The 20,133-nt window shown below is 41.1% G+C and overlaps 1 protein-coding gene across 1 annotated transcript in view; it reads right to left on the reverse strand.

Moving 5' to 3' along the window:
- The window catches only part of adgrb2 (adhesion G protein-coupled receptor B2), a 118,112-nt gene that overhangs the window by 27,561 nt on the left and 70,418 nt on the right, over window positions 1–20,133 (reverse strand). The window contains exons 20-26 of the mRNA XM_035992847.1: window positions 18,743–18,809; window positions 14,139–14,224; window positions 12,190–12,288; window positions 7,890–7,989; window positions 6,622–6,693; window positions 4,503–4,595; window positions 756–795 (exon numbers count right to left, since the gene is read on the reverse strand). Of these exons, the coding sequence (XP_035848740.1) occupies window positions 756–795; window positions 4,503–4,595; window positions 6,622–6,693; window positions 7,890–7,989; window positions 12,190–12,288; window positions 14,139–14,224; window positions 18,743–18,809 (557 nt within the window). The remainder of the gene's footprint in view (window positions 1–755; window positions 796–4,502; window positions 4,596–6,621; window positions 6,694–7,889; window positions 7,990–12,189; window positions 12,289–14,138; window positions 14,225–18,742; window positions 18,810–20,133) is intronic.

Genomic DNA, 20,133 nt, shown 5'->3' on the forward strand with positions numbered 1-20,133 from the left:
TTTAATTTCCGCTGTGGAAGCAGCTGAGAACAGCACAGCCCAGAAAAGACAACTTTTGTTAAAACTCAACCAAATTTCATTGGAAAGTTTAGGTTTTGTAGATTTTGTAGAAAAGGTTCTCCAGGATTAATTTGACAGATTTTTTGGCAAAAGTGCTTGAGAAGTGAACTCCTTTGTTAGATGCAAGTTTACATGTGAGGTGCCACTGCAGTAATGGTGGCTTCCTTAGTTCTACAGTACAACCCGGATTCGTCTATAGGAATTAAGTTAAGGGACGGACCAGGCAGTGTTAAGAAGGTCAATTGGGTGCAAAACTTACATGGGTGTCCTCTCTCTGCAAGGGTGGAGGGGGGAAAGTGACTGTGTTAATATTTCCAAGCACAACACATTGTGGTACATTTGTAACACATCCCCACACCCACACCCACACACGACCATTGTCAGCTGCGAGTGAAACCAGTCGGAACACATTGAGGAGTGTTATTATCATGCGCAATTAAACACAGTCTCATCCAAACATATGCTCGCTGAACACTTATTGGGCAGAATCAGTGTGATTGATAAGGCATAATAATTTGTGCACAACTGTGTCGAGATCTAGCACATCATCTCTTGTCATTTTATCAACATGCACAGCAGCCTGCTTAAGTTACAGATCTCCATTGCCTTTCTGCAATGCTAATCCTGTGTTGGACAAAAGGAAGAGAGACAAAGGGAGAAAGGGAAAGTGAAATCAGGTGGAAGGGAGAGCTCACCTGTCTGACATGCCAAGTCCACATCCTTCTCAAAATCCGTCTGAGAGAGGGTGGCAGGGTAGGAAGAGAGGAAAGACAATGAGTGTCATTACATTCACTACATTATAGAGGCCTGATGAGTGATTGGATCTTGAATGGGTATGCTCTATCCAATGACTCTGATGCTCAAATTTGACATTAAAGAAAATAATAGGATCTGTTGCCACGGTGACACTTCCCAACCCAGTCAATTAGTAATGTCCTTTGTAAACCAAAGAAGAAAAGATTTCTTCATATAGTGAATTTGTCCAAAGCCTTTTCAAACCAAAAAGAACAGACAATTTTGTATGATGGCACACACTGCTACTTTGGTCACGATGTGTATCAGTTCACAACAGCAGATCCAAACATAGTCTTTGAAAGAGACGAGCAGAGAGCTGTGGAGTTTTTCCAGGTATGTAATGCTACTGTATGCCTCATCCGTCACCTCGCTATCGTCTGAATGCAAACAGGAACAGAAATTTACACTGCAGCAAAACTATTATCTGCTGTATCAGACGAAGCAAAGCTTCCCGCCGAGCTTTTCTTAGATTGTAAAAAATATATACAATGTAAGAATACAAAATGTTTCTACAATTTATTCACACCAACAACCAAAACACATTCACAACAACGCTATCTGCACTCAGTAGCAGTTTTATGTAGATAAGGGAACAGAATATGATGTTTATTAGCCTTGATCTAGAATTCACTTGAGGAAAGCAGGGTGACACTACTCCTTGGGGTAAAGAAACACTCCCAAACCCAGAGGGCAGCGGGTTGAATGAAGAAGTGTTGTTTCCAAAATGGCCACCACTCAAGTTTCTGAAACTTCAGTGAAAGTGAAGCTCATTGCTATGCAGTTGTAGTCCTCCCTTCTCTCACCACAGAGCCTTCTCCTGTCCTCGGCGGGATTCACTTACAAAAGCCTTTGTTTGGATAATCAACTACAGATTTTAGACAGTTTGGGCACGCCACACAGGCAAAGAGAAGGGGGAGAAATGAAAAACTGAAAGAGAGAAGGAGAGAATGTGTAAAGGTCTCAGAGGAGTGGAAAATCTCTTAGTACGCAAATCACCCGCAGCCCCATTAATGGGTCTCTACTAAATGGACGGATGAGGATATGAAAGAAACCTCTCTCTCTCTCTTTCTCTCCCAGATAGTCCCTATCTGCCATCCAAATTGAGAAAAATAAATCATCTTTATTTTAACTATAACACACTCTCTCTGCAACAGCCTCACAGGTTAAGTACAGTGAGTCATCAACAACTGTTGCAAACAATGGTAAAAACACCATAAGGGAACACAGCCCTATTGTCGAGTCCTACTGACTTAATTTACAGCCTATAATATACAGCATACTTGGTGAGGTTACTACTGAAATGAATGCAAAGAAAACCATAATTTCCTAAAACAATAAAAAATTCCCAAAGACTACAGACATTGTCGGCTTACCCTGCTACAGTAAACATGCTTCTATTTATACATCACAGGTATTCCTACTAACATTTAAAGGTGCAATATGTAATCAAAAAAATAAGTGTATTGTTTCTTGCCCAGAGTCAGATGAGAAGATTCATACCTCTCTCATGTTTGTAACCTAAATAGGAAGATTCTGCCAGCAATGAATTAGCTTAGCTTAGCAAGAAGACTGGAAACAGGGGGAAACAGCTAGCATGGCTCTGTCCAAAGGTAAAATAATATGCCTACCAGCACCTCTAATCTCACTAATTAGCACGTTATATCTTGTTAACTGGGAACATAGGATGATCCCTGCACGGAGAAAAGACCTTCTGAAATTAAATTAAGTCCCTGCCCCTAGCCAAGAAATGGTACGGCACATAACCCCCGGTAAAACCACAATGTGAGGTTTTTAAATGTTTGTACAGATTAAACAAACAAGATATAATGGTGAATAGTAAGCTTAGGAGACATTTCCAGTCTGGTAGTTCCATATTTAGCGTACAGACATGAGAATGACATCTTTATTAATGTCTAACCCTTGGCAAGAAAGCAAATAAGCGTCTCTTCCAAAATGTTGAAATTTTAATTTCTAATATTTGTTCCTATTTGTTGCAAAATATCATTTTACAGATTCCACCTTTTATCAATCTATGGGCTTTACTATTCGTAATGACGGTGGTTTTTCTACAGGTGACATACTGGTTGGCTGCCGATGTGGTTGTGGACGTGATTATGAGCGTGGTTGTGAGTATTGTTCAGGATGGGGTTATGCTCATGAGTGTGGCTGTGCTCTAGCCCGGGGTTGCTGCGGGGCAGACTGTGGTAACAGCCTTGCTGGCATGCCTGGTGGCCCGTCAGTGGGAACTGCTGTGGGTGGCAACCTGACAGGCACAGGGATGTGCCGTAATGCAGAGAGCCACACTGCTGCCCACAGTAGCTCACGTTTGGACACTTCTGATGGTGTAAAAAAAAGTGGAAAACATAAAGTTGCAATGTTAGAGGAGAAGATATAACCAGTTTTGTAGAGGAGAGCACTGAGCTTTAATCAGAGATTAACTAACAAAATGATTTGTCTAAAGACGACTTTGATTCAACTTTAGCAAGATAACTACACTTCTACATCTTTATGGTATCAGGGGTTTAACATTCTAATGAGATTTCCTGTAAATACAGCACAAACACCTGAGAGTGATTATGTTGGTGATACAGCCTAACTGGCAGCAGCTTCACCAAATTATCCTTCACAATTAATATTCTACAAGAGTATTGTGTCGTTCATATGACATACGCCCTCCGTGCATATGTGCCGTCTGACAAGATTTCTTCAAAGTCATACATGTTGAGAGAAAACTTACAGGTTCACTAGCTCTCTTCCATGACAGAGCAATAGTAGGCATAGCAACGAGCTGTGTGTATGATAACAACATCTTCAACCAAAATTTAAATGAGCACAGTTAGAGTGTAAATGTTCCTGACGGTTATGAAAACAGAGACAGAGAAAGTGTCATAATGGGCTCCCTGAGCAGAATGATGGCTCCGAAGTTTAATCTTGATAACCTCAGAGGGGCGTTCAGAAAGCCATAATCGTTACCGCAAACAGGTTTGAGGGAGAAATAAAAGGAAGAGCGTTGTGAGAGTCTTATGCTCTCATCGTAGCAGTGTGACCGTACTGACATTGGCAAGGCAGTACAAGTCTATATGATTTATCACACTATTAGCCACATTTGGAAAACACAATAACCTTATGGGAGCTCTGTGATCTTCAAATATAGAGAAGGAAGTTTAGGGTAAAAGTAAATAAAAGTGCTGAAGTGTATGTTTTGGTAATTCATGAAATGCTGTGGGCAATATACACATTTTTATCATGTCATGAGTACAAAAAAAAGAGAATGTCAAAAAAAATGCATGGGTAGTTATTCCAGCAGGATATTGTTACAGAAATGTTTTTTATTGTCAACTTTTCATGTCCAGTTATGGCACTATAGGAAGTTAGTTTCAGGCTGGGAGTGAAATTGCATTTCTTTGGGGAATGACATTTTTGGAAAATAAAAAGTGGAAGATGCATAATGCATGAACAATAATGAATTCCTGTTAAGGGGAAAAAAAATGGTGAAGAAAAAAGAGCCAGGTATGAGTTTTAGCACTTCAATAATGGCAATCATGCTTCTTGTTATAGGAGCCAAAGGTTCCAGAAAGCTCAAGCCGGGGTAATGTAAGTCCGAGGCTAATGGACTGCAATTTGGGATGAAATGGAATGCTATTCACCATGATCTGCACCTGTCCGTTCTTGCAGGAGTCTGGTGAGTTTTCGCTGTCATCTTTACATCCCCCCATCCTACAGCGCACTGCATCCTGCACCTGAAGGGGGGGGGGGGGGGGGGGAAGGGACAGAGGAGAGGAAAGATGAATACAGAGAGGAAAAGTAGAAGGGGGACAGAATGATGGAGAGGAAGGGCGGATGCAAAGGAAAGAAGTTAGTCGAGGAACGTTTACTCAAGTTAGTTTGGCAAATGTTGGAGCAGGGGAAACTCGCTCCCTTAGAAATGTTATATTCTTGGTCTTTATCGTTGCAATGACAGATGTTCAGTTAATACTAAATTATGTGAAAATGGCTAAGTAAACGGAAGAGCTTTATTCATCGCAAAGTACATCAGTTTGTAGCTTATACAGAAGTCAGTGGATTGGTATAGAAAGCACACATCAGTTCTTCAAAGTGGCCTATTTGAGCCTTGTGAGATCAGTGGCGCTCGGTCCAAATTAAAACCAACAGCACGGAATAGTAATGTTCTAACCCATGGGCCCTTCTGCTGTCATTTTGTTTTTCTTTATCCTCCCACATAAAGGTGCCTAAGCAAACACACACCAGCCCACCGTCAAAGAATGAGTTCTTGTAACACACCTCAAATAAAAGCGATTCCTTTGCATTATGTCACAGTGAAATCCGAGAGGGCTAGTGTAAGAAGAATGAGAGCATCTTCACTCTCGCTGGGTGGTCTCATCTGTGTGTGTGTGTGTGTGTGTGTGTTTGTGTGTGCCATTACAAATGGAGTGGATTGGAGTAGAATCCATGTCTGATTAATACTGCGTGGTCTAGGGTATTGCCTCCATTGTTTCCTTCCATCCGTCTCTTTTCTTTATGTCCATACTCATCCTTGGCGGCATTTGTTCCCCGCTCTCTAGTGTGAGTGTGTGTTGCCAATGCAGCTCATTCTGACTTCAAAGTGAAGAGCCCCTCTATGTGTCCATACCTATCTCTCCACCTTCCTCTCTATTTCCTCCTCCCTTACCTCCATCCCCTGCTTCGCTCTTGAATCATGTTTTTTCCTCCCACAGATCTCTGCGTGTAATTTGTGTTCCATCCTCCTTCCTCTCTACTCATGTTGCATATGTTCATTTGCCTGCCTTCATTGCGACTGATCTCAGCAGGCTGACTGAGCTACTGCCGTCTTTTCATTCTCTGCTGCACCCTCACATACAGCAGGTGCCATCCAGGAGTGCTGCACGGCACCATGGTCACCGGTGCCATGCTCACCGGCAGGTTTTGTGTCTGTACTTGTCTGCACTTCAAATAACATCACACTTTGAACTGCCTTCTCTCTTGTTTTGCACCGTAATTCTTCCTCACTCTCCTTCTTGTTCCTTGTCTTCCCCCCTCCTTCCCTCCCTTTGGTATGGCACTCGCCTCTGCCTGTTGTTCAGCAGCTACGAAGGATTTATGCAAGGGATTTTCATACATTTACAATAAATAATTCCTGGATTTACTGTACCCTGATCCCTGCCGCTTTTGTGATATTGATTTAATGCAGCTAAGCATTCCAGGCATTTAAGAATTCACTTACACTATGCAGTGCATTCAATATCATAATGATCTCTTGGATATAGGCAAGGCTTTGTGGGGTGTACACGCATCAGCAACACATTTACAGTTATGGAAAACTGATGACATTGTAAATCCATTAATTGAAGTGAGTGCATTTGTGAGTTAGCCAATGGAAAAATGAGTGTGTGCGCATTTGTGTGTGTAAATGTCTGTCTCAAGGGCATTATTAGTTAGGGACTTATCGTCTTATTCCATACAGCATCTTAGTAAGCTCCTTAGAGCAGCCTTGGATCAGACGGACAATACTGCACTATCATACTGCATTATGGAGAAGAAGCGCCGCAATATTGGACATAAATACCGTGCTAATCCCTCTCATGTTTCCTTGTGTTCTGCCGTGACTTTGGACTGACCCGGAAACTAACGTGACATTTGCAAACACAAATCGCACCTGTCGTAGGGAGTGAATGTCGGCGAGGTCACTGTGTGGTGCCTAATTAAAAATGCATGCAACATTATTGCGAACCACACAGCTGCTTAGCAGGAAAAGGAAACCGGACTCACCTCTCGGCGCATTGCACAGTGGACGGTGATGATGACAAAACCTTGGACAGAGTCAAACACTGCAAAGAGGACCTGGAGTGGCAAGAAACATTGGCTTGTGAATTATTGCACATTGTTATATTATTGCAGTGGTTCCCAAACCTTATTAAACCATGGCACACCTTCGTAGTCATTGTTTCCTCCATACGCACTCCATCCACCACACATACCACAAGTAACACGATATATATGAAGTAATATCAATACTTGGCACCATTGCTGCTTTTGACAGTTTTTCCCTACAGAAGAGGCATTCTAATGCAGGACAGCTAACCTCTACTCACCACAAAAAGCTGTAAGCCTGTGGCTGCTTACATTATACAGACTGATTTTAGTTCTTTTGGCCGGAAGGTTCAGTTGTATCAAACTATGTTGAGGGCTGAGATGTATCCGCATTTTACATTTTTTACAGAGCAGTTTACAGTGACAAATACTTTCCATCAGTGCTCTGACAGTCAATATTTCTGACTTCAGTGCACATGGAAAACTCACAAGCCAGAACGTGTGTTGTGTTGCCATGACAAACAGCAACCTTGAGCTGTCATTACCATTCTTAGCTGTATTATAAGCATTTAGAATTGTGATAAGGTGATATGTTTTTGCCTTATCTCTGTTTTGGTACAGTTGAAAATGGAATATAAAATTGTAGTTAATGTAAATGTTGCCTTGTTTTATGATGTGGGTTAGGGTTAGGTGAAAATGCTCAGAAAAAAAAAGATAAAATAAATCTTGTGGCATGCTTGAACTGTCTTTAAGCAGCACCCACTTTGCAAACCAACGTATTATAATATTCTGTGTTACTGCAATGCTGTAGTAAAATGATTCAGTAATTATTACAGAAACACTGATATGGGAAGGAAATGAGTCAGCCAAGTCATGTTTATTCATAATAAATCTTCAGCTGTTCTTACTTTCATTCATAGACTGTGTCTCTGCTCATGGTCCTGACACTGTGGAGATTGTAGGTTCTTCTCAGTTTTTCAAATTTGATCCTATTTTCTTCTTTGGCTTATCCTCTATTTAAACATGGTATCATTCAGGTTTAATCTTTTTGTCTTCATGGCCAAATGTGAAAAAAAAGTAAACAATCGAGGCTCCAAAAGAGTTGCACTTTTGATGCCTGATGCCATTTTAAAGCTGCTTTTTTCCATGATGCATGCATGTATGTACAGTATATGTGTAAGTTACAGTGTGTGTAAGTATCTGCCAGTGTTTCTGAGACATATCACCTGGAAGAGTGTGGAGCGCCGGTCGGTTATGGCCAGCACTGCTGACATCCAGGTTAATGCTAACAGGGGAAGAACTACGCAGGAGCTCCACAGAGACGCCCTGTCAGAGAAAGAGAAAAGGAGGCAGACACAGAGAGGGAAAGAGGAGGGGAAAGAAGGAGAAGGAACAAGGGCTTCAGTCTCAAACACCAGACCAGTGTGAGTCACATAACTCTCTCTCACACACACATCCACACACCCCCACACACACTAGTCATAGGTTCCATGGTGGGCAATTTTGATGCTGATTGGCACACTGATGCTTGTATCACACTTAATATTCCAACTGAGAAGTGGAAGATTATGTGTAATCATGTAGATAGTTATGAGACTGACAATTGCTCACATTTATGTGGTTGATGTGCACTAAGTGTCATGCTGCTGGACTGTGAGACGATAGGCAGAGGGCCAACAGGGAGGAGGAAGACAGGCCATTGACAAGTACTGACACGGGGGCTTCTGAGGAGTGAGTGTGTGTGTGGGAATGTGTGCATCTGTAACTCTATGGAGTCAGACACCAATTTAAAATGTTCATGCTGTTTAAGCACATATTCCTGGTTTTATAACCGTCAGTCTGACAGACAGACAGCTCTGTCTTACGCTGAGAAATATGCACGTCCCTTTACAGGTGCATGTCCAAAGGCAATACATAAAAGAGAAAATAGAGCAATAAAGCCAAAGATGTGCTGTCCTCTTGGTAATGTGTTTCCAGCTGTTGTTGACTGTTTTTTTTTTTAACCATACAATATGGTTCAGTAAAGCCAGCCTACATTCTATGTGAAAATACACACTCAGTACTAATACTCAGTGCTGTATTACTAGTAGTAATACAGCAAGTGTACCTCATCATACATAATAAGTGGTATTTTAATGAGCTGTTATATTTCAAAGTGCTGCAAAGTCATTTGGGAGGAATATGTGGGAAGCTTTTTTTGTCACAATTTTCTTTCTAGAAATAAATTCCCAAGTCATAGTCTTTAATGCTTTATCAAGACACTAAGGTATAAACAGACCAGGCTTACTATATAGTAATGCTACAGAGAATGAAGGAGTGTTTAATACCAGCAATATTTGAGCTGAATTATTTATATATTTTTTGTTGCTATTTCAGTAAACAATACAGACATTACACGGTGCACACTGTTTAATTATGAATTTCCACAAGGATTTCTGGAAGCAGATTCTTTCCAGAAGAAGAAGTGAAGTAATGTGAATATGAATGACCATATCTAATGACAGACTATGGGCCCTATCTTGCACCCGGTGCAGCGCAAAGCCCAACGCAAGTGTCTTTGCTAGTTTAAGACCGACACAGTTGTCAATTTCCCGTCCAGCGCCCATGTCATTTAAATAGCAAATGCACCTGCGCCCATCTTTGTGCCCATGGGTGTGCTGGTCTTACAGGGAGGTGTGTTCAGGTGCATTCTTGGCGTATTGCTATCTTGAGGCAGCGGGAAGTGATCGCGCCATTGACCAACAAAAACCTGGTCTAAAGTCAATAGCGCAGCATTTCATTGTTATTTTAACAGTGAATTAGTAAAATGTGCCTAGGCTCGTGTACAGCGCGCGCAGACTATGCTTGTTACACACACAAGGAAGCACGATCAGGCTCTGTGCCTGACTGCAGCCAGCGTGAAGAGAACCATCTCCAAGATCAACACCCGCAAGGCTGCAGGTCCAGACAACATCCCTGGTTGTGTGCTGAAGGACTGTGCACAGGAGCTCAAAGATGTCTTCACAGACATCTTCAACGCTTCTCTGAGTCAGGCTGTTGTTCTGTCGTGCTTCAAAGCCACCACCATCCTACCTGTTCCAAAGAAGCCCTCTCTGACTTTTGCCCCATTGCACTGACCCCCATCATCATGAAGTGCTTTGAAAGGCTAGTCATGACTCACATACAATCCACTCTCCCCCCCACCCTGGACCCTTCCTGAAAGTTGACAAGACCAAGGAAGTGGTTATTGATTTCCGGAGAGGTCCCACCCCGATACCCCCACTGACCATCAACGGTGATGCTGTGGAGAGAGGGAGCAGCACCAAATTCCTGGGGGTGCACATCAGTGAGGACCTCTCCTGGACAACAAACACTGCATCACTGGCCAAGAAGTCCCAGCAGGGACTCTACTTCCTCCGCAAACTGAAGAGAGCGAGAGCCCCCCCCCACCCCCCACCCATCACATGTTCGTTCTACAGGGGCACCATTGAGAGCATCCTGTCCAGCTGCATCACTGTGTGGTACGGGAGCTGTACTGCCTCCAACCGTAGGACCCTGCAGCGCATAGTGAAGGCTGCTGGGTGGATCATTGGTGTCTCACTCCCCTCACTCCTGGACATTTACCAAACCCGCCTCACCTGCAAAGCAACCAGCATTGTGGGTGACCTCAGCCACCCCTCACACAGCCTCTTCAACCTCCTGCCATCTGGGAGACGGTAACGGAGCATCCGAGCCTGTTCCACCAGACTGGCGAACAGCTTCATTCCCCAGGCTGTCAGGAAGCTCAACACCCTCCCCTCTGCCCCCAAGAACTCTGGACTCTGAACCCCCCTCACCAGGATCTGCACTGGCCACTTTTTTTTAAAAGAAGACACTCAGAACTCTTTCTTTATATTGCACATTTCAATATCTTCATCTTTAGTTTTCTCTACTGTTAGATTTTGCCTTACATTTGCACTATTTAAAATGTATTACTGTATTGTACATATTACTTTTTTTATTGTATATATTACTCATCTTTCTTTATCTTATTTGTACATATTACTTTTCTTTTTTCTTTATTTGTATATATTTCGTATCTTTTATATTATACTTGTACGTGTCCTCATCGCACCGTGGGTCGGAGAAAAACGTATTTTCAATTGCTCTGTTTGTCTGGCACATATTGCAGAATTGACAAAAAAAGTTGACTTGACTTGAAGTTTGGAGGTTTTTGAGAAGCAGAATAAGACAAGAACAATATTGATTTATTCAAAATGTTGGCCAAGATATTCTAACTCCTCGGCCCCAGTATGTATTACTGACTTGACAAAGCTTCCTCCAGAGTCACAAAAAAAACATTATAAAACTATTTTCACAGACTGTATAGCACTCTGCACAATTAGACATTGGACACATTAGACAACTCTAAAAAAAAAAAAAAAAACATAAAACAGAAAGATTTAAATGCCTGCTGAAGCACCAGTATATACAGTATGTAATGTTACATATCTTAAATGTTTTTTTTCTCATTCCAATACTTAACTCCATCTGAAATATGATGTGTTCACTGTGACAACCAGTTTAAAGGGATAGTTAGGATATTTCGAAAGAGTTAGTTCAGATTTACAAAGTCAGACAATAACACAAACAAACCACCGGTAGACCAGCAACTCCCAGGACGTCGAGGTAAAATTACCGTTTTTGTCAAAGGAGTCTGGTGGCTTTGAAGAGAGCATAAATAAATATAACGGCTTCCATTCCCTGTTGGAAAGGGCTGTCTGACGGTAAAGCAATGAAAATATTCTTAATATAGCGTACACTTAAACTGATATTGATTTGTTTAGGTGGGTCATTTTTAGGTGGCTAAACTACGTTTTGCTCCTGCCACCGTAAAAACCAGTACATTGCTTAGCTTTCGTGTCGGCACTGCTGCCTGCTTCTTAAAACTGGGGCTTGCCGACCGCCATCTACTGTACACTGACTGTTGACAAGAACCTCATACAACCCCAATTCAAAATATCTGAACTATCCCTTTAGAGTGGTGGAACCGAGATGACCACACACACCACATAAGATAATATAATGAGAGCTAGGAAGTTTAGCAACACAGGTACAGCAACACTTTTCATAATGCAACACAGTTTGCGGTATTCCTGACTTTGTACTGCCCTGATGCGTTAAGCTTCTGCAATATTGCACTATGAAAACGTGTAAAACAAATGGTTCACAAACACTGTCCGACACAGGTCAGGTTTGCGCTGCAAAACGATCCAAAATCCACTTTGGATCAAACCATGCTCTCATTAAGAGTGGCGGATTACAGTGCAGGTGTTGTTCCCTTTCATTAGTTTGTTTTTTTATCCAGACAAGTCTGAATGTCATCCTGCATCATTACCGACAGCCAGAGATTAAAAGGATGGAGTAGAGAGAGAGAGAGAGTGAGAGTGAGAGTGAGAGAGAGAGAGAGAGAGAGAGAGAGAGAGAGAGGATGATTGAGAGTAAGAGACAGAGAGAGAGAGAGGAACGGGGAGAGAGAAAAAAATAGAAAGATGAAGATGGACTAACATGGCGCTGCTGGCAGTCGAGCTGGACAGAGCGGTGCTCGAGATCACGCCACACTTGGAGCATTTCAGGAGCAGTCGGCTACGCGCCTCCGCTGGGACACTTTAAGACATGTGCACACAGACACAAACACACACACACAACCATGTGGGGAAGAGAAGAGGGAGTGGGGTGGGGGATGTGTGGAAACACAAATTCCAGTAATGGCGACAGGTGAATGTGCAGGCGTCACAGTTGCAAAAAGAATCAAAAGAAAAGGAGAAAAAGTGGGCACATCAAAGAGAGGCAGGGGAAAAGAAAAAAAGGGGGAAGGGGAGGGAGAAAAGAAAGAAAGGCAAATTAAAACCAGATCTTAAAAAAAGTAGCAGCAATGAACAACAGTCAGAATACAAAGATTGAATCAGAGCAAGTGGAGAGAAAGTGAGAGACGGACATTGCAATGTTATAGCAGAATAGTGTGGATTAACAGATTACAGACAGACAGGAAATACACCAACTATCTCATTCCACTGGCAGTGTATGCAGGCCTGTGCATATTATATTATCAGGCTGCAAAGGAAAGAAAAATACTTTGGCTGTTTACTTACAGATGACTACTCAGATGGAGAGAAACAGAGTGTGTGTGTGTGTGTGTGTGTGTATATATATATATCGCAAGTGGAGAATGATGGGACCATGCACGGGCTATGCTACATTAGCCTCCCATCACAGCTCATTGCTTTAGCGCCAGCCACATCCCCACAGCTTCATAAGGAAATACATTATGCTAATGACAGCCTGTCCTGTTAGTAACACAAGCAACTACTGTGTGCAGGAGCGCTTAGATATGTGTGCGCTCCTAAAACACACACTTCTGAGAATCTGAGAGGGAACGCGCTTAATACTCTCATAACACCAAGGACCTTGCCTGTAACAAAGAAGGGTGCATCTGTTTGTGTTTGTTTGTTTGTTTGTTTGTTTGTTTGTTTGTGTGTGTGTGTGTGTGTGTGTGTGTGTGTGTGTGTGTGTGTGTGTGTGTGTGTGTGTGTGTGTGTGTGTGTGTGTGTGTGTGTGTGTGTGTGTGTGTGTGTGTGTGTGTGTGTGTGTGTGTGTGTGTGTGTACACATCATCCGGTTTAATCGTAGTTGCATGAAAGGGTAACAAAAGCTAATCAGCCCCCCTGGAGAGCCGATCTGTAATATTAACGCTTGCAGCTATAGACAAATTATCAAATTTTGCAAGAGATACAGACATGGGAGGAAATGTTATGAGACAAAAAGAGAGAGAAAAACAATGGAATCAACAGGTATAGAAATGAAAATGTGCGAGGGCTGAGGAAATCGCCACTCATAGGATTAGTAAAGATGATGAACAACCAGCCAACTGCTTTAAGAAAAGTAATGTTGTATGTGGATGCATATGCATATGCATGCGTGTCTTATACGTATGCATACAGTACATTGTGTGTGTGCATGTCTGACAGAATAACTGATTTCAATAGCGCATGAGATTCAACACACATTATCCTGGTGTTTACAGTATTTAATTAGGTTTCCATCTGCCATTGATTTTCATACCCACCGTATTCATCCATGTCACATAATTCTGAGAGAACTAGACGTGGCAGCGATTGTTAAACGCTGATAGATTTCACAGAGCAACAAAACATAGCAGATGTCTTGTCATTTTGTTGCCAAATTGGACTGTATTTTTTCGATTCTTTTTACCGGAAGGCACAGGTGCACAAGTAGGTGTGTGTTCAGAGACCCTTGAAAGCAGCTCCAGTTAGTTGACATGAAAATGTTGTCTCCCTGAGTTTGTGTCTGACAGAGGGGTGAGACTTATTTAATGCAGCAAATTTGTATTCGGTTCCCACCAAGAATAGTGTGGATGGATGAGTAAGCGGTGTGTGTTGATGTCTTTTGTGCGTAGTTGTGTGTGTATAAGGGTTCAAGTTTAGGAAATGAACTTACCCCGCTCGCTGCTTTTTAGACTTGTCTGAGATGCCATCTCGAGACATGAGCTTGTTAAACACCACGATTCCAATGAGCATATTCACCTGAGAGAGACAGAGATTGATCAGGGTTGCTATAATAGATGGGTTGGCAACAGGGATTCAATTCATGCTAAGTTTTTTCTAGATTTCTCTTCCTAATGTTTCGGTTGATTGAAGACGACTTTTTGATTGTCCCACAGACCCAAGACTGAAAGTGACAGTGCCTTTGTTGGCAGGGCTCCCAGGCTGACTTGCTCCTATGCAAGAGGAGCTTTAAGATAATTTCAATTAAAAAAAAAAGGTTTTTTTTATAAAACGAGGCGGCATACATAGATTTCATAGCACACAGCTATTACTACACTTACTATTACTTTTGAAAATCCATAATGGCCAAAGAGGAAGTGAAACATAATTCCTAAACACTTGACTACAGCATCCCAACTCTGTATACATATTTGCAATGTTCCTTAAACTGTTGCTGTGCTGGGGCGACCTCTAGCTCACCCAGTAAGAGCGTTCGCCCCATGTTGGCTGAGTCCTTTGCAGCGGTGTAGGGTTCGAATCCGACCTGCTGCCTTTTGCTGCGTGTCATCCCCCATCTCTCTCCCCCTTTCGTGTCTATCCACTTTCAAATAAAGGGAAAAGCCCCAAAAAAATAATCTTTAAACTGTTGCTGTGCTTTCACGACAAAGGCACATTTATATGATCTTTTCATACAGTGAACTCAAATTGTACCAGATTGTAACATTGTGATGCATAATTAATGTATTTAATACAATCAATATAACTCTATATTTGACCAATGTGGGACAGAGAACATCATTCTAGAGCTTCTCTCGATGCTGCATGAATAAAGAAACCCGATTCATCACACCATCAACTTAATTTTTAAGAGAACTAAAAGAAACTATCTGACACCAACCACTCAGACATGTTATGATCTAGAAATATTTGTCCTCCTCAGATTCAACAATGCAAATGTAAGAATTGATTGTTGCATTATTGCTTATGGCCACTACTGGTATTACAGAGTGTAACATGGAAATTTGAATCAATTACAATAATTTTGGAAGATTGTGCTGAAATGTACATGTCCTTATTTATCTGTTATTTAAATGTTATTATATGTATGTATGTATGTATGTATGTATGTATGTATGTATGTATGTATATATATATTAGGGCTGTCAGCATTAACGCGTTAATCGCGATGCGATTAAGGGTCGAGCATAATGCGTTAATTTTTTTTAATCGTATTAATCGCATGCCGCCATTTATTAATTTATTTTCACTTCACTCGGCTTTGCGTCGTGCCTAACAGGCGACTATTTTGCCGTACTTCCTCGTAACACATCCTGCTGCTGCAGGAATAGCAACGCTGATTTCGGTGCCTCATTCTGGTGCCAATGATATGCCTGCACTTCTCTCTGATGCTCTGAAACAGACGTTACAGGCAACAGAAACATTGCTGCACGTGACGCTAGTTAACACTATACTCAACAGCAGCTAATGTTAGCCTACCGCTAGCTAGTAGCTAGATTAAACACGGTTACAATGCTGACAGCTAACGCTAAACGGTGTAAAGTTTGTCTGTATTTCACTGTAGAGGATTCAACACCGGGATGTAACAATCTGCTGCTGCCGTTGTCGGAAAAACACAGACGGTGCGTTCAACGAAACTGGTAATTTACAGCCTCATGGTGCATTCAAAGTTGTTGTTAAATTCAAATGTGTGACTAGATTAAATATATAATAAACAAATACAAATCTTAAAATCAAGTTCATAAAGTCACTTTCTTTGCATTCATTTGATTCCCAATCAAGATACACTGGTAATAATTGCTTTCAATTGTTAATATGTACTTAAAAACTGTTCTGAAATGCAAAATAACAGAATTTTAATCATGTGATAAAACATGCGATTAATCGCGATTAAATATAGAAATTCAACGATTAATCGCGATTAAGAAAATGTAATCGTTTGACAGCCTTAATATATATATATATTTTTTTTTTACATGTTCAAAATAAACTATTACTACTACTACTACTACTACTACAGAGTGTAATGTTGCTGAGCAGCACTCCGTTCAGTGTGTGAGGAAGAAATTGCGCCAATTTTAAAAGTTATCCTTACATACTCTCACAAAGGTCTCATAAACATATTGAATTTGTTTATTTACTTATTAAACACTTGCAATTTAAAAAAATAATACATTTAGATGTGCATGGTTTACATCCATTTTTAAATACATACTGTTTACACACAGCAATTATCACTCCAAGCTGTGATTTTTCCATTTGTGAAGAAGAAGAAAAAAAACACCTATTGCCTCTCATCCTGGCTTCTCTTACTAATGGGGAAGCTAGCATAGCTAAGTCTGCCAAACATCTGGCCATAGTGACCCAGTGACAAAGATTCTATTAGGCACACACACACACACACACACACACACACACACAGATCTGAGCCAAGCCTTGCCACATGTAGACCTCTGAAATCCTGCACATCTGGGAGATTTTCTATGCCGGCAACATATTGCTTCTAATCCTGATTTCCAACATTCATCTGTACTCTTTCTTCCACCCTTCATGGGTTTTCCTGTAGAGTCTCTGTTTGGTTATTCATCTGCTAGTGTTCTTTGGGATGTCAGTGGTGCATTAGTAATGACAATTACAATCTCGTACATACCTTTACCGTGTGTGCGCAATGAATTCCTATTATTATCAAGGTATTAAACTGAATGTCTGAATTCCTTCCTTCATCTGTCACCAAGAGCAGCTTCTGGTCGGCAGAAACATTTTATATATTCAATTCACGGTTGCTGGAAATCCTAAAGAAAGAGCTGAGTAGTTGAGCAGTTACAGTCTCACTTTCATGTGGGCTGTTGTAATTCCGTTTTTTGCAGCTTTTGCAGAAGCTGGATTTTTACTTGAAGCCTATTTCCTTGCTACATCTTCGGTACATCTAGCAGCTTTTGCAATTTGCTAAAAACTCTATGATCTCCTTCCCCCTGCTGTGTGTGCTGCTGCTGACAAATGCCTAAGATGTGCCAGATTGGGAGAGCGCTATTGTCATGCCAGTCATGTCTGGCCTCGGCTCTGTGAGTCAGCATCATCCTGCTCTGCTATTTGCCCAGGGCCAGGTTCATTAATTAGAGAAGAGTCCTGTGGGAAGGTCTGTGTTTCTCTGCCCGACGTCCCACTCTCATTACAGATGTTTGTTGGAGTGGGGCCCCAGGAACAACACCGGGGGGGCAGGGACCATTACATAGCAGCTGGGGTGTGGAGTGTACATGGACATTATGAAGGTAGAAATGGTGGAAGGTTGGAAACATTCCAAGGAACACCAGACACTGACATACAACGTATGTGGATAGCTGCCCTTTGATTTTTACAGGATGGCTGTAACCTTTGAGCTCTTATAAACAAAACACCCTAACCATTGTTTTATTACCATTTGTTAGTTTTATAATTATAAATGTACACAAAATGGATTTTGTTCGATAAAGCACCAACCTTGTGTGTACTTTCTCACAGAATTGTCAGTGTGAGTGGGGATGTACAGGTGGTGGTTTGCTGTGTTTTCTGACCATGTAACCATTAAATAATAGTAGTAGTTTTGGAAGCCACCAAATTATCGTAATCATGAATAGTCAGCACAATATAATCCCGTATTACCTTGCATCCCAAACTGTCAAACTGCCGCTCTCTTATCAGGAATTTACTTCAAAAACATGCATATCACTCTGCACACCTGTGACGCTGTCTGATTAATGCTTCCTTTCTGACATGTACTGTACTATACAAGCTTGCGTGCAAGCAACACGGAAAAAAAATCCTAATGCATAAGCAAAAACACAACAACAGCAGCAGTCACAGCAATTACCAAACTAAAATGTAGTACCCCATCTAGACTTATTAAGCTTAGTGGTGGAAATATCCACCCAGGGATTCATTTAGGAGAAATTAGCTAATCCTGGAAACAGCCACATACAGCAGTACACAACAACAGATGATTAAAACGCCACTGAGATGCAATCAATGCACTCAATTTTGCAAACAATATAGAGCTATATTTTCTTGTACATTAAAATGTCTGTTTTATAGCAATTGGCAAAAGCAAACAAAATACACATTATCATGATTGTGGTGCACACTGTGAGTCACAAATTCATGTCCGAAAAGAAGTTTAAAAAAAAATTTTTTAACCTTAAATGCATCGAGTACAGTGACTCATACTTTGAAAGTACACAAAAGAATGAGAGATTTGGCCGCTGGGCTGGAATTCAGTCCAGGCATGTGTTGTATTGCCGGGATGCTCTTGCCTGCTAGAATACATTTGAGTGTTTCTGGGCTGACATTTTAAAACTCAAGGATCCAAGTGCTCATTTCATCATTTTATCCTGCACACCCAGCGGTGTTTGCTCACATGTGCAAGGGGGGGAGTGAAGGGAGAAGGGGAAATCCTCAGAGATCAGCTGCTTTAAAGCTCTTAGCTTGGAGGCTAATTTAGGATTTTTTTTTTTTTTGGAATTACGCAATGTGACCAGTGACAGAGAGTACGTTGGACAGACTCACCAATACAATAACAGCAGCAGGCCCAACGAAGGCATAAAGCAGACCGCCCTCCAAGGACAGCCAGCAACTAGAGAAAAAGAAAAAACAGAGAAGTGTTTAAGCACAAAATCACATAACTGCTGGTGTTTAAAATGTCACTTCACCACATTCAGGTCTCACATTTCACTTAGTTGTGAGTGCCAAGCACTTCACCACAACAAGCACACAGGCAATTAAGAATCTTGAATTTCCTAAGTGAGGGATAAAGCCGTCGTTGCTGTGGCTGGATAAGTACCTCTTTCTGTAAATATTGCCCTTAGTGTTGAGCAAATGTATTATGTACATTATCTAAAACATATCCTCGAACTGTAAATACTCTTGTGAAAATTTCATTTGGTGTGAAAGCTACTGAGACTTAATGAGTTTAAATGTGTCCTCGAGTGATGTCATCAGAGTATACTGAAGCCCCTCTGTTGTCTTAATTGCAGCTCAATAAAAAGGAAGATGAAAAATGGCCCCAAAAGCTATTATACAGTCCCTCGTATTAATGAGATGTTGAGTAAAGGAAGCAACACATTTGTAAATCTCTTTTAAAATGTGTTTTCATTGAATCAATTAGACCATTGACTGGTTCACAGAGCTTTTTGTGGGCATTGCCTGTTTAACGGTAAGCCCAACAGTAGTTATCAATAGTATTTTTTAAATGGGCTGCTCCAATGTAAACAAAACATCCATAACAAGCTTCACATATGGCTGTTGACTCAATATAAATCTTACACATGCACTACACTTGATAGCATACTAACTTGTTGCTGTCCATCTGACATTTAGAGATTCAAAAATTGCTCAAAATACCTATTCCGAACACATCAAGTGGATAATCTTGTCACCTCAATAAAGGGAATTTTATGTTAAAGGTCCTGAAAATGTTTTTTTTTCTCAATCAGCTTCTTACATGAGAGCTGGAGTCCAAAAAATAACATCCCATGTCCTGCCTAAGCCAGAATAGGTGTGGTTTTATTTCACAGGAGAGATTTCTGTATTTGTGCTGCTTATTTGCCTGGTTTAAAGGGGGCCGCTTGTTGCATATGCAGCTAGTGTTACCCAAACAGCTCTGAGAGGTAGATTAGCGGAGTTGTTGACTGTTGAGTTTTTAACAAAAATATGTTTTCCTAATTTAATTTGGACTGTTCCTTATTTAGTCCTAATTATTTAAAGTTACAGAAAATTAAATCTAGGTTTTAGGGGCTTTAATGTGTTTTAATATAATCTTGATAACCCCTCTTGTGTATTTCACTAAGTGAATGCTGGGAAAAGCTTCAGTCCCCCTGTGTCACATAATAGGAATAAGTGGTTATAGAAATTGGATGAATAGATGGATGGATGGATGGATGGATAAAAAAGTTTTGTTG

Source organism: Sander lucioperca, chromosome 16, assembly GCF_008315115.2.
Source record: "Sander lucioperca isolate FBNREF2018 chromosome 16, SLUC_FBN_1.2, whole genome shotgun sequence".
Classification (NCBI taxonomy): Eukaryota; Metazoa; Chordata; class Actinopteri; order Perciformes; family Percidae; genus Sander; species Sander lucioperca.